Source organism: Salvelinus fontinalis, chromosome 8 (assembly GCF_029448725.1).
Source record: "Salvelinus fontinalis isolate EN_2023a chromosome 8, ASM2944872v1, whole genome shotgun sequence".
Lineage (NCBI taxonomy): Eukaryota > Metazoa > Chordata > Actinopteri > Salmoniformes > Salmonidae > Salvelinus > Salvelinus fontinalis.
In genome coordinates, this window is record NC_074672.1 from 33,352,272 (window position 1) to 33,366,555 (window position 14,284).

Consider the following 14,284-nt stretch of genomic DNA (forward strand, 5'->3'; position numbering starts at 1 on the left):
AGATCAGTTGTTACCATGACAGTACATAAGTGTGATCCATGATGTCTGTAGTTCTCTCACTGTCAGTCTGTCTTTCTTTATCGCACTCATTCACTCACATACACACACACACACACACACACACACACACACACATATACATACATACACACAAACACACTGTATTTTTGTGTTTGTTCCCAGCAAAATATACCAGACCATTCTGGAGTGACACTAGAGACTACCTCAAGAATTGATTGATTGAGTGAGTGAGTGGTGTACAAAGTCATTCACATGCAGATTGGATCTCCTTACACAAATAGAAGAGATGGATGTTGCCTTGTGCTGTGTTGCTGCAATACCTCTTCCACTGGTGTTGCAATAGATATCCGTACACATCTGTGTCCAACAGAGCCTCATTAAATGTATCAACTGGTATATTTCATTTGTTTGTCATCATGTAACAGTGGCATGTTATTCTCTGTAAGAAATGCATTCCTGCCATTTTCTCCTCTGTGTCTGCTTGCTCTGTCTGTGTTGACGTTGTGGTGATTTTCCTGAAGATATTAGAAATAAGCGCATTACATATAGGATGAGGCCTTAGAAAATGTGGAAAAACTTCCAAGTGTGTCTCACTTATCAAATCAAATTGCATTTTATTTGTCACATGCGCCGAATACACTAGGCTACCTGGGGCGGCCTAGTGGTTAGAGCGTTGGGCAGGTAGCCTAGTGGTTAGAGCGTTGGGCAGGTAGCCTAGTGGTTAGAGCGTTGGGCAGGTAGCCTAGTGGTTAGAGCGTTGGGCAGGTCGCCTAGTGGTTAGAGCGTTGGGCAGGTCGCCTAGTGGTTAGAGCGTTGGGCAGGTAGCCTAGTGGTTAGAGCGTTGGGCAGGTAGCCTAGTGGTTAGAGCGTTGGGCAGGTAGCCTAGTGTTTAGAGCGCTGGGCAGGTAGCCTAGTGGTTAGAGCGCTGGGCAGGTAGCCTAGTGGTTAGAGCGTTGGGCAGGTAGCCTAGTGGTTAGAGCGTTGGGCAGGTAGCCTAGTGGTTAGAGCGTTGGGCAGGTAGCCTAGTGGTTAGAGCGTTGGGCCAGTAACCGAAATGTGGCTAGATTGAATCCCCGAGCTGACAAGGTAAAAATCTGTCGTTCTGCCCCTGAACAAGGCAGTTATCCCACTGTTCCCTGGTAGGGCATCGTTGTAAATAAGAATTTGTTCTTAACTGACTTGCCTAGTTAAATAAAAGTAGAATAAAACATTTAATAAAATGATAAAAAATACAGCAGGTGTAGTAGACCTTACAGTGAAATGGTAAACTGTTTGTGAAACAAACTCAGACGCGTACACCCAAAACTATTCCAGTATGCTGCTATAGGTACAGAGGGTGACAGAGCCCCCAAATCGCTTTCCTGCTGTTTCCCATTCTATCCACCCTAAAAGGTCACCCTTTCTCCTCACACACATGCATGCAAACACACACTGCAGTTTAACCCCATGGGGAACAGTGAAGTGACACACAGGTAATGAGCTTAGTTTGAGTAGGGGTGCTAAAAGACTAATCCACTGACTCCAGTGGTGCTTTAGGGCTGCCTGCCGAGTGAGTGTGTCCATATGGTTTGTCTTTACATTCCTCAAAGACACCTTATCTCCCCCTGCTAGGTCAGCAAGCCTCAGAACACCAGGCAGCTAAGCTAGCTCTCTCTCTCTCTTTAGCTCTTCAATTTCCATTTAAGGGCTTTTTTGGCATGGGAAACATATGTTTACATTGCCAAACCAAGTGAAATAGATAATAAACAAAAGTGAAATAAACAATACAAATATAACAGTAAACATTACACTCACAGAAGTTCCAAAAGAATAAAGACATTTCTTATTGTAACGGGCTTCCTCCTTCTCATCCGAAGAGGAGTAGCAGGGATTTGACCAACGTGCAGCGGGTTGTGGATACATAATGATTTATTAGACAAAACGGAAAAAACACGACAAACACTTGAATAATTACAAAACAAATAAACGAATGTAGACAGACCTGGATACAAACTTACATACAACGTGAAGAACGCATGAACCAGGAAAACAGACTACATAAAACGAACTAACTAACAAAAACCGGAACAGTCCCGTGTGGCGTAACATACTGACACAGGAGACAATCACCCACAAACAAACAGTGAGAACAACCTACCTTAATATAACTCTCAATTAGAGGAAAACGCAAAACACCTGCCTCTAATTAAGAGCCATACAAGGCAACCCAAAACCAACATAGAAACAGAAAACATAGACTGCCCACCCAAAACTCACGCCCTGACCAATAAACACAACCAAACAACAGAAAACAGGTCAGGGACGTGACACTTATGTCAAATTATGTCTATGTACAGTGTTGTAGTGAAAATAAATAAACATAAATATAGGTTGTATTTACAATGGTGTTTGTTCTTCACTGGTTGCCCTTTTCTTCTGGCAACGGGTCATAAATCTTGCTGCTGTGATTTCACATTGTGGTACTTCACCCAATAGATGTGGGAGTTTATCAAAATTGGATTCTCTCTCTCTCTATCTCTCTTCCTCTAGTCAACACTTTGACATAACATTGTAATATAGCAATGGCATAACAATATGTTTTGATCACCAATGTCAACTTATGTCAAGTGGCTTTGCATTGCCATGCCTACTAAATGTTGTTTCTTGTTTGAGGCAAAGGAGACAACGGTCGTTCAAAAGAGATACTCTTTCAGTGAATCTCCTAAACAGGTAGCTACTGTATGGGGATGAGATACTCTCTCAGTGAATCTCCTAAACAGGTAGCTACTGTATGGGGATGAGATACTCTCTCAGTGAATCTCCTAAACAGGTAGCTACTGTATGGGGATGAGATACTCTCTCAGTGAATCTCCTAAACAGGTAGCTACTGTATGGGGATGAGATACTCTCTCAGTGAATCTCCTAAACAGGTAGCTACTGTATGGGGATGAGATACTCTCTCAGTGAATCTCCTAAACAGGTAGCTACTGTATGGGGATGAGATACTCTCTCAGTGCATTTCCTAAACAGGTAGCTACTGTATGGGGATGAGATACTCTCTCAGTGAATTTCCTAAACAGGTAGCTACTGTATGGGGATGAGATACTGTCGATATAACACAGCTTTTATACATTTCTCCAACCATATGGCTTTATCTAATCAAGTAATTGAGTCCTGGGGTAAACCAACACCCCCCCTCCCACACACATACACACTAACACACACACACACACACACTAACACACTAACACACACACACACACACACACACTCACACACATACACACACACACTCACACACATACACACACACACACACACACACACACACACACACACACACACACACACACACACACACACACACACACACACACACACACACACACACACACACACACACACACACACACACACCATACGGCAGGAAGGCATCGGAATGGCTCTACTCTACAACACAATACAGAGGTGAGTGGTAACGACCGCATCATCAACACTCTAATCAGGGTGGATAGGTCCCTCATGATCAACCCCCTACATTTCTACACAGACCACGGAGGAGCTGTCCTATAAGCATTATCTTTGGAAAACTTTAGCGTTTCAAGAAAAATGTTAGTGGAGTCAATTTTTTCGCATGCAAATATTGAAAGTACTATTGACTTCTTGTAGGTGTGCATATAGTCCAAACTACATTTCAGTATATTGCATTTTGATTTGCATTGGTTATGAACGCTTCAGTGAAAGCATTCACTGACAGTCCAAAGCTATTGCGTTCATCAGGAGTTGACAATAGATTAGCTTCAAGCTAAAAGCTGGTTTACCATATCTGTTGTTCATTACCTCCCAATCATTTCTGATCAAAGAAATAGAACTATTGCCACGTTAACATGTGATTGGAAATGCATGTCTTTAAATGCAAAACACAAAAAGTCAGACTATTAACATGCTAATAGGAACATTCACATTGCAGGGCTATTACTGTAGCTGAACAATGGACTAAAACAGCACTTTAGAGCACATTGATTAAAGATTAACAAAAAAGGTAAAGACAAAAAAAACACTACATGGAAATACAGTGAGTGTACAAAACATTAGGAACACCTTCCTAATATTAAATTGCACTCCCTTTTGGCCTCAGAACAGCCTCAATTTGCCGGGGCATGGACTTTACAAGGTGTCGAAAGCGTTCCACAGGGATGCTGGCTTATGTTGACTCCAATGTTTCCCACAGTTGTGTCAACTGGCTGGATGTCCTTTGGGTGTTGAACCATTCTTGATACATAAGGAAAACTGTTGAGTGTGGAAAAACCCAGCAGCGTTGCAGTTCTTGACATATTCAAACCGGTGCGCCTGGCACCTACTACCATACCTCATTTAAAATGTGCCTTGACCATTCACCCTCTAAATGGCACACATAGACAATGTATTTCTCAATTGTCTCAAGGCTTGGAAATATTTCTTTAACCTGGATCCTCCCCTTCATCTACACTGATTTAAGTGGATTTAACAGCTGACATCAATAAGGGATCATAGCTTTCACCAAGATTCACCTGGTCAGCCTGTCATGGAAAGAGCAGGTGTTCCTAATGTTTTGTACACTCAATGTATAGTCATATGTCTGTCATGTCAGCTCTGCATAAGGGGACAAATTATTTTTACATTGTAAAATAAAATGAGTGGACATTTTAATTGAAAACCCTGATCTCATTGTGCCTTCTCTAAGAACCCAATGTAGGTACCCTATTTGACTTATTCATGGAAAATAACAAGTTCATCTTGTTTTGTTGTGCATCTGTATGCCTCTCTAGATTCTAAATGGAAAAGGAACTCAGCCTTTGATGTTCCATCATGGCGAAGGTTGAATCAAGGTTGATGATTGGTCGATTGTGAGACCGGAACGTCAGTAATAAGATCCAATCCGTGGAGCATCACGATCACCATCTGTCAGAGTTTCTTTTCAATTTAATATACCATTTTTCTCCATACATCCTAATCTTTTAAACATAATGGTGCCCACTGCAATCAGTCAGGCATCCACTGCAACAAGGAGGCCTGACCGTGGATGTTCATAATGATTGGTCATGTATTTAGTGTTTTAGTGTCTTGTACAGGGAGAAGGCACACCAGGAGTATCTCTCTCTGTTTCCTCTCTATCCCTCTGTTTCACCTTTGTTCCCTATCTACACTGAACAAAAATATAAACACCACATGTAAAGTGTTGGTCTCATGTTTCATGAGCTGAACTAAAAAAAATCCCTGAAACGTTTCACACACACAAAAAGCATATTTTTGTTTATATCCCTGTTAGTGAGCATTTCTCCTTTGCCAAGATAATCCATCCACCTGACAGGTGTGACATATCAAAAACTGATTAAACAACATTATCGTTACACAGGTGCACCTTGTGCAGGGGGCAATAAAAGACCACTTTAAAAATGTGCAGTTTTACAACACAATACCACACATGTCTTACATTTCAAGGGAGCATGCAATTGGCATGCTGACTACAGGAATGTCCATCAGCTGCCTCCAACGTTGCTTTAGAGAATTTGGCAGTACGTCCAACTGGCCTCACAACCGCGTGTAACCACGCCAACCCAGGACATACACAACTGGGTTCTTCACCTGTGGGATCGTCTGGGGGTGTGCTGATTAGTATTTCTGTCTGTAATAAAGTCAATTTGTGGGGAAAAACTCATTCTGATTGGCTGGACCTGGCTCACCAATGGGTGGGCCTGGCTGCCAAGTGGGTGGGCCTATGCCCTCCCAGGCACACCCATGGCTGCACCCCTGCCAAGTCATGTGAAATTCATAGATTAGGGCCTAATTTATTTATTTCAATTGAATGATTTCCTTATATGAACTGTAACTAAGTAAAATTGTTGAAATTGTTGCATGTGGCGTTGATAGAGAAGAGAGACTGAAGAGAGGCTGAAGAGAGGCTGAAGAGAGACTGAAGAAAGGCTGAAAAGAGGATGAAGAGACTGAAGAAAGACTAAAGAGAGGCTGAAGAGAGGCTGAAGAGAGACTGGAGAGAGGATGAATAGAGGATGAAGAGAGGCTGAAGAGAGGATGAAGAGAGGATGAAGAGAGGCTGAAGAGAGGATGAAGAGAGGATGAAGAGAGGCTGAAGAGAGGCTGAAGAGAGGATGAAGAGAGGATGAAGAGAGGCTGAAGAGAGGATGAAGAGAGGATGAAGAAAGGCTGAAGAGAGGATGAAGAGAGGATGAAGAGAGGATGAAGAGAGGCTGAAGAAAGGCTGAAGAGAGGATGAAGAGAGGATGAAGAGAGGCTGAAAAGAGGCTGAAGAAAGGCTGAAGAGAGGCTGACAACCCCCTCAGGCCACAAGTGGAAGACATCTGTTCTTAACTGAGAGCATTTCGCATTTAAAGGTGAAATGGTGAATGCACCAATTTGTAAGTCGCTCTGGATAAGAGCGTCTGCTAAATGACTTAAATGTAATGTAAAATAATTTCATCTGCTCCCTCTCGCTCTATGTCACCAGGTCAATGTCACCAGGACAACACAACACAATATTCTGAGCATGTGACAAACATAATAAAATTTGATTTGATTTAGCAAATAAGTTACCTCCTAATGATGTCAGATTAAAGACAACAATATAGGCTACCATAAGGATACAGTCCTAAAGGATAAACTCCTAAAAGCAAGACAGCAAGACACCTCCCCCACCACCACATAGGCTACGCACACACACAAAAACACAAACATACACACTGTAGGCCTACAAAGCACCCAAAAGCTTCACCTGAAAAACAAAGGACAAAAAACAACAAGTGACCTAAAGTACCCTTGATTGACACAAAAGCGCAGCTTCTGTGTGGCACACTTTGGATAATAGTACCTTCACATATGTACCTACAATGGTCGTATTTGAATGACGTATAGTTCTACTACTTTCTTGTATGTCTACGCTATTAGCTTTTAGGTTGTACAGCGGCCTTGCCCCCATGACCCCCAGTCTGCACGGCGTCGGTGTGAACGAGCGCGCTAACGACGTGTGAACCATCAGGCATGCTGTTGCCGTGACATTCCTGGGTTCGAGAACAATGGCGCCTATAGACAGGTGTACACCCCTCACCCCGCGCAAGATGGCATATGCCATTTGGTCCCCCTATCGTTATGTTAAACAGGGCCACTTAGAACCGTTACATTCACGCCTAATGGGCAGGGCGACTGGCACCTCAACACCACCAGTTATCTGATTGTATCCGGCCTAGGTAGCTGTGGACGTCTAACCTACTAACTAACAAGGCATAAACTACATTGAATTACAGGCCTCATTTTATTTACATGTTTAACTGTTGCCTTGAACAGTTTTTGTTTTACAAAGTTCGACTTACTTAGGCAACACCCTGACACAAACCAATTAAATATATGGCACACAGAAGTGTCAAACAGTGTCTCTGTGTGTAACCTCTTCTGGGGGTTGACCCGGTCAGTGAATTTCATGGCACCTTGGGCACTCTAGCGAGGTTTTACGGCGTCATATTGTTCCTGTCGGCTCGGTTAATTTCCCTCCCGGTCCCACTGCGAACACATGCGAGAGAACAGCGCCTCTTTTCATGCAAGTCGGGTGGTTTCCCGCAGAGCTCCTGCAGTGGAGAGCATGAATGAAGAGCACGCTCCTTTGTGTGGAAAGAGGAGAACGGTGCGCTTGTCTGCAGCGCGTTAATACAAATGTCTCCTTGCCTGTGTGTGCGTAAATGCTGCCATTGTACGTGGATAATTCAGGGAGGTTGGAGTCCATTTTTAACCAAAGCACAGTTGACATGGCATAGGCTATAACACATAGCCCCATACCCCCTTAATGGCTCCGTAAAAACACGCAGTTGTGCATAATTGACGATATAAAAAGTTGGCCTACATCTGAATTGTTGTTAAACTAATAGTTCATGATAAGGTGTTCAGTGACACACATTATAGTTTCAGTGGCCGTGTTGCTTTGTTCCAACAGAGGACGCTCCAGCTTCAGTTAGGAGCAATTATCTGAGGAACCGCGTTTATTCTAGGCCTATTTCCATTAGGCGGGCTACATGGAATGTCACCTGAGAGCGTTCAACAAACTCTCGTGGGTTTATAAACGGTGTTTTGAAGATAACATTCTGATTCAATTAGGCCTGTCTATTGTTTTTAAATAAATACAACATTTTGAGGGTAATTAGTGATTTAAAAAAGAAGTAAAGAAATAGGAAATTGTGTATGCATTCTATAATACTGTTTTAAACGTAATTTCTACTAAATATTTTTTCTTTTGATGTAGCAAGCCGAATTAGTCATCATCAGTGGCCTTTCGCACCAGTGCAGACAGGTGACAACAGGACATTTAAGTATTTGCATAATCTTCTTCGGAATGCGCTTCGTCTGCAATCAATTAGCAATTTTGGATTGTAATGTGAATAGATTCTGGTCTGCAAGCCAAGTGCGTCCATCATCGATCGGGCACCTGCGGTCAGCAAGGATCCTAGTGGTGCGTATTTTGGGGCGGGTGTGTCTTAAGGCGGGGATATCCTTGTCCACCCCCTCTCCCCCCTCAGCTGCTATATCAGGGGACAGACTCCCTGCTCCAACTTATCTTTTATCTGGTGGTCGATTGAATCATCCCTTTATCAACAACTGCGCCTCTTTGGAAACAAGAAAGTATCTTTGGACTTTTGGAGTGGACAGCTTCTGTGTGCTGCATTGAGTGGTGCATAGTGAAGTGTCTTGGAACGCTGTGATTCAATTCCTTCCCTGAGAGGTTTGGGAGACGGGCACCACCCTGCAAGGAAAGAGCAGAAGTCACTCTTCATCTGCAAAAACAGAAATATTCCAGGCGTGCAAAGATGCCTCGGTCATTCCTTGTCAAGAAGTATTTCACCAACAAGAGGCCAAATTACAGCGAGTTGGAAAGCCAGAATGGTAAATTGTTTAAATCAAAACTTCTAATTCTGCACAAAGTTGTGAGCTATTTTTGTTAAAATGACTATGAGAACACATGTATATTTTAATCGAGCTTAGCCTAGATTTTAAGTAGTGTAGCCTAGCAGCAAGTGCACCTCATAACGGTTCGATGTCATGAATTCACCTTGGTGAGCGCTCAACTAAAAAAATAGACCGTTTTCCGTTGATACATCCTCATGAACCCGTTTAACAGTCGGGATCACGTCCCCTCCAGTGTTTTGGCGATCCGGTGTCAATAAACTGCGGAAATAGCGTTGCTGCAACCCGGACTCAGGAGTAGATGTAACATAGTAAAAGTAAATCCGGGATACTTCAAATAGTATCTTACGTGGACGTCATCATCCATTTCGTATGTATGTTACGAATTTGCTAAATGTATGATAATGTAATGAATTCCAATTTTTTGTTGCCAACATTAGCGTTACTAACGTTAGCTAGGTGGCTAACATTAGCTAGGTTTAAGGTTAGGGGGAAAAGGGTTAGGGGAAAGGTTAGCTAACTTGCTAAATAGTTGCAAAGAACTAAGTAGTTGCGTCCACCACAACCGACCAACCTACTTTCGTTTTTGCCTTAAGTAACCTTCTGTCTTATGTAACCATACCAAACTTAACATATTATATTTATTTGAGTTTCCCGGATTTACATTTACAATATTAAGTCTGGTCTATGAGATGAGGTTGGCTTAATAGGCCTATTTGGTGAGGAGCCAGAGAGGCAGGCCGACAATAATGGCTAGTGTGTGAATACGGTTGTCAACCTTGGCACCTAGTGTGTAACAAGGTGCACAAGACGCTTAACAGGAAAGGGTTCACATTTTCTATTGGTGCATTTAAGTGTGTGTGTGTGTGAAAGAGTTGTGGCCCATCTCTTTGTGGCAAGTGCCCATGGTGAATTGGGAAGTTTGCTAATCGAGTCATATGGCTGGAACAGGGCTGCATTGAACGCTGAGTTTGACTGTAACAAGACACTGAGATGGAAAACAAGTTACCTGTGTAATTAGATACTAACGGACTCTTTCTCACCCACTCCAGCTCTCTCTAAACATTTATAACACCCCCCCCCCCCCCCCTCTCAGCAGTCATACCAGAGTGCTATCCTCTTGCTGAGCTCCCGATGAGGGACAACAGCTCTGTGCTGACCTACTACCCCACCGCCCTGCTCTTCAACATGGATGCCCTCCCAGCACCTCTCTCCCCTGTGTCCCCCGTCTCCCTCACGGGTCCTGTGGACCTCAGCAGCTCCCCCTCCAGCAGCAGTGGGGAGGATGAGGAGGAGGCAGGGCGCACATCGGACCCCCCCAGCCCTGTACCCCCCCACCACATCTACCACTGCCTCCACTGCAGCAAGACCTATAGCAGCCCCTCAGGCCTCTCCAGGCACCAGCTCACCCACTGCCCCAGGGGCAGCGAAATCAGCTCCGCACCCAGCCAGGCCTTGCCTCGACCAGCCTTCCACTGCAAAAACTGCCCAAAGGAGTACACCAGCCTTGGGGCTCTGAAGATGCACATCCGCTCACACACCCTGCCCTGCGTCTGCACCACCTGTGGAAAGGCCTTCTCCAGACCCTGGCTGCTCAGAGGACACATCCGCACGCACACTGGTGAGTCTTACCCTCTACATTCTTATGGCACTGGGATTGTTATAGGGGTCTTTACTACACTGTTGGATAGTTGTACACATTGTAATTACATAGTAATAACCCTTATTTATTTCACTATTTTTATTGTTTCACTAACTTCTCTTGGACCTGCACTGTTGGAGCTTAAGAATTTCACTGTACCCTGCAATTACATCTGCGACCCTGTGGATGTGACCAATAAACCCATTTTTCTGTCGGGGCCCAGTTCAAACTGGTTGAAGCTTAGGGATTGGCCAGGCATTGATATTCATTAATGTCCCCTGAGGTGTAAACACATGTTATTGCTCCTTGTAACACTATCTTATCTCTGTGTTTATGCGAGGAAAGAAGTCAATCAAAGGCTTTAGTCAGCAAAGGGGATTGCACATCATTGATGTTTTGGTTACACAATCTTTATCAAGACAAGTCTCCTAACATCTTTCTCTCTCCCTTTCAGGTGAGCGTCCGTTCTCCTGCCAACACTGTAACCGTGCATTTGCGGACCGCTCCAACCTGCGGGCCCACATGCAGACCCACTCTGAGGTGAAGAAGTACCAGTGTGGTTCCTGCTCTCGCACCTTCAGCCGCATGTCCCTGCTACACAAACACACTGCCTCCGGCTGCTGCCCTGCCTCCTAGACACACACTGACCCAGCGGCCTAGAACGTTTGGCCGAAGATGCCACGGTTGTTCAATTCCCCATAAGGGATGTTTACTGCGATACAGACTGTAAGTTGCTATGGGTGAAAGTAGGAACCGCCTGTAGTGGGTTGAAAGACCCAGGACCACTCAGACAATGTTTAGGGGGGAATGGATCCCCAAACACTGTCATCCATCAATTTGGAGGGCTATTAGGCACCCCCGTTGAGCAACCTCGTGGCCTGAAGTACAGGGAGGGATGGGAGGGTGTTGCCTATAAGTGAACTCTTTTGAATTCTGAAGTGCCTTCCATTTATAAAAAAAGAAAAGAAAAAAAAGAAAGAAAAAAAGATAATTGAAAACAAGTAAATGTTTTTCATATTGTTGTTATGCATGCATAGAGACTTGATGTTGACTGTGAGGTCAATCAAGTGTATATGTGTGTGGAGGGAGCAGCTGGACATGCAGTTAATTCCCAGCATACCCCTCGGTCCTGGCTGGTCCGGGACTGTGACCATAGTGCAGCTGCTGGCGTGTGTGTAGAAAGTGAATGTCGTCTCTCATAGTCCACATACACAGCATACATGTATTGGGACAGGTGTGGACAGCTGTCTGTATGGTGTTCTGTGGAGGCAGGATACTGAGAGATGTGTTAGCTCTGACCTCAAAAGTTGACCCTCATCTCTTCTCACCCCTCATCCCCTCACACCCCTTCTCCCTTATCTCCTCTTCCCTTATCTCCTCACTCCTCCCCCTTACCTCCTCACTTTCTTCTCCTCACTCACAACCTATTCGTCCCTCTGTTTTTACCTCCTTCCTCCTCGCCCATCTCTTCCAGACCTTATCCACTTATCCCTGACTAACTCCTTACACCCCCCCCCAAGTTCTCAATATTTTTCCCTCAGCCCTCTAATCCTCACTCGGCACCTTTTTCCACCTCCCGACCACCTCCCCACCACACTCCTCACCCACATAACATTTGCCAGAACCAAGCCATTTGGATTTGTGTGTGTGCTTTGGTCACAAGTCAGTTGACCATATCAGAATGACCAAAGGCAGTCTAAGTCCTATATCCAATAGGTAACTGAACCAAAGCCATTTGAACCATCTGCGCTTTAACATTTTCAAATCAAACTTTTATAAATGCCTCAAATAATTTTGTGCAAGATTTTATACAGATTTTTTATAAAGAGAGTTTGTATGTGCCATCTTTGCCAATTTGTCAGGAACATGATGCTCTATTTAAGCTACAAATAACTTTGATTTATCATGATGTGTTGTAATGATTCCTAAACCAGCAGAGATGTTCCTTTCCACTGCTTGCCATATGTAAATAAAGCTTTGTCTTAAATCTGTTCTTGGTCTGTTATTGGCAGAGGAGGTTGGTGGCACCTTAATTGGGGAGGGATGGGCCCATGGTAATGGCTGGTGCAGAATTAGTGGAATGGTATCAAATACATGGTTTCCATTACTTTTCACTCCGTTCAAATATTATTTTGCAACTATAACTATACATGTATTGTACTGTTGTTACCGCACAATAACCACACCATATAACATTTTATTTGTCACATTGGCCCAGCGTTGTCCAGTTTAGGGTTTTGCCGGGGTAGGTCGTCATTGTAAAATAAGAATTTGTTCTTAACTGACTTGCCTAGTTAAATAAAGCTTACATTTTTTTAAATAAGAATACAAGGTGTAGTAGACCTTACCGTGAAATGCTTACTTACAAGCCCTTAACCAACAATGCAGATATAAGAACTTATTTAGTAAATAAAGCAAAGTAAAAAAACAAATTACACAATAAAGGTACTTTGTACATGTAGGTAGGGGTAATAAATGTTGATATAGTACTTTAGAGGTACTTTGTACATGTAGGTAGGGGTAATAAATGTTGATATAGTACTTTAGAGGTACTTTGTACATGTAGGTAGGGGTAATAAATGTTGATATAGTACTTTAGATGTACTTTGTACATGTAGGTAGGGGTAATAAATGTTGATATAGTACTTTAGAGGTACTTTGTACATGTAGGTAAGGGTAATAAATGTTAAAATAGTACTTTAGAGGTACTTTGTACATGTAGGTAGGGGTAATAAATGTTAAAATAGTACTTTAGAGGTACTTTGTACATGTAGGTAGGGGTAATAAATGTTAAAATAGTACTTTAGAGGTACTTTGTACATGTAGGTAGGGGTAATAAATGTTGATATAGTATTTTAGTTAGTCATTGTATATTGTGTACAGATTAGTTGAGGTAATTTGAACATGTAGGTAGGGGTAATAAATGTTGATATAGTACTTTAGTTAGTCATTGTATATTTTGTACTTTTTAGTCGAGGTACTTTGTACATGTAGGTAGGGGTAATAAATGTTGATATAGTACTTTAGTTAGTCATTGTATATTGTGTACAGGTTAGTCGAGGTACTTTGTACATGTAGGTAGGGGTAATAAATGTTGATATAGTACTTTAGTTAGTCATTGTATATTGTGTGCTGCTCTATCTCTGTGTCAGTGTGCTGCTCTGTCTATGTCTCTGTCTGTATCTGAGTCTGTGTCTCTGTCTGTGTCTGTGTCTCTGTCTGTGTCTATGTCTGTGTCTCTGTCTGTGTCTATGTCTCTCTGTGGCTCTGTCTCTCTGTCTGTGTCTCTGTCTATGTCTCTGTCTTTGTATCCGTCTGTGTCTCTGTCTGTGTCTATGTATCCGGCTGTGTCTATGTCCCTGTATGTGTCTCTGTCAATGTCTCTGTCTGTGTCTATGTATCCGTCTCTGTCTGTGTCTATGTCTCTCTGTGGCTCTGTCTGTGTCTTTGTATCTGTCTGTGTCTCTCTGTGGCTCTGTGGCTCTGTCTTTGTCTATGTATCTGACTGTGTCTCTGTCTGTGTCTCTGTCTGTGTCTCTCTCGATGTCTGTGTCTGTGTCTATGTCTCTGTCTATGTCTTTGTATCTGTCTGTGTCTCTGTCTGTGGCTCTGTCTCTCTGTGTCTTTGTCTTTGTATCCGTCTGTGTCTCTGTCTGTGTCTATGTCTCTGTATGTGTCTCTGTCTGTGTCTGTGTCTCT

At 43.2% G+C, this 14,284-nt stretch overlaps 1 protein-coding gene across 1 annotated transcript; it reads left to right on the top strand.

Moving 5' to 3' along the window:
* Positions 1 to 8,535: 8,535 nt before the first annotated feature.
* snai1b (snail family zinc finger 1b) lies at positions 8,536 to 12,576 on the top strand. Its single transcript, XM_055932246.1, has 3 exons — positions 8,536 to 8,922; positions 10,040 to 10,564; positions 11,040 to 12,576. The coding sequence occupies exons 1-3, from the start codon at positions 8,847 to 8,849 to the stop codon at positions 11,219 to 11,221; spliced, it is 783 nt and encodes a 260-aa protein (XP_055788221.1). The 5' UTR covers positions 8,536 to 8,846; the 3' UTR covers positions 11,222 to 12,576.
* The last annotated feature ends 1,708 nt before the right edge of the window (positions 12,577 to 14,284 follow it).

Bases quoted from the DNA above. Each gene is read 5' to 3' on its own strand.
- snai1b (XM_055932246.1), top strand. From the start codon at position 8,847: ATGCCTCGGTCATTCCTTGTCAAGAAGTATTTCACCAACAAGAGGCCA. The intron at 8,923-10,039 runs GTAAATTGTTTA...CCCCCCTCTCAG, and splicing joins CGAGTTGGAAAGCCAGAATG to CAGTCATACCAGAGTGCTAT. The intron at 10,565-11,039 runs GTGAGTCTTACC...TCTCCCTTTCAG, and splicing joins ACACATCCGCACGCACACTG to GTGAGCGTCCGTTCTCCTGC.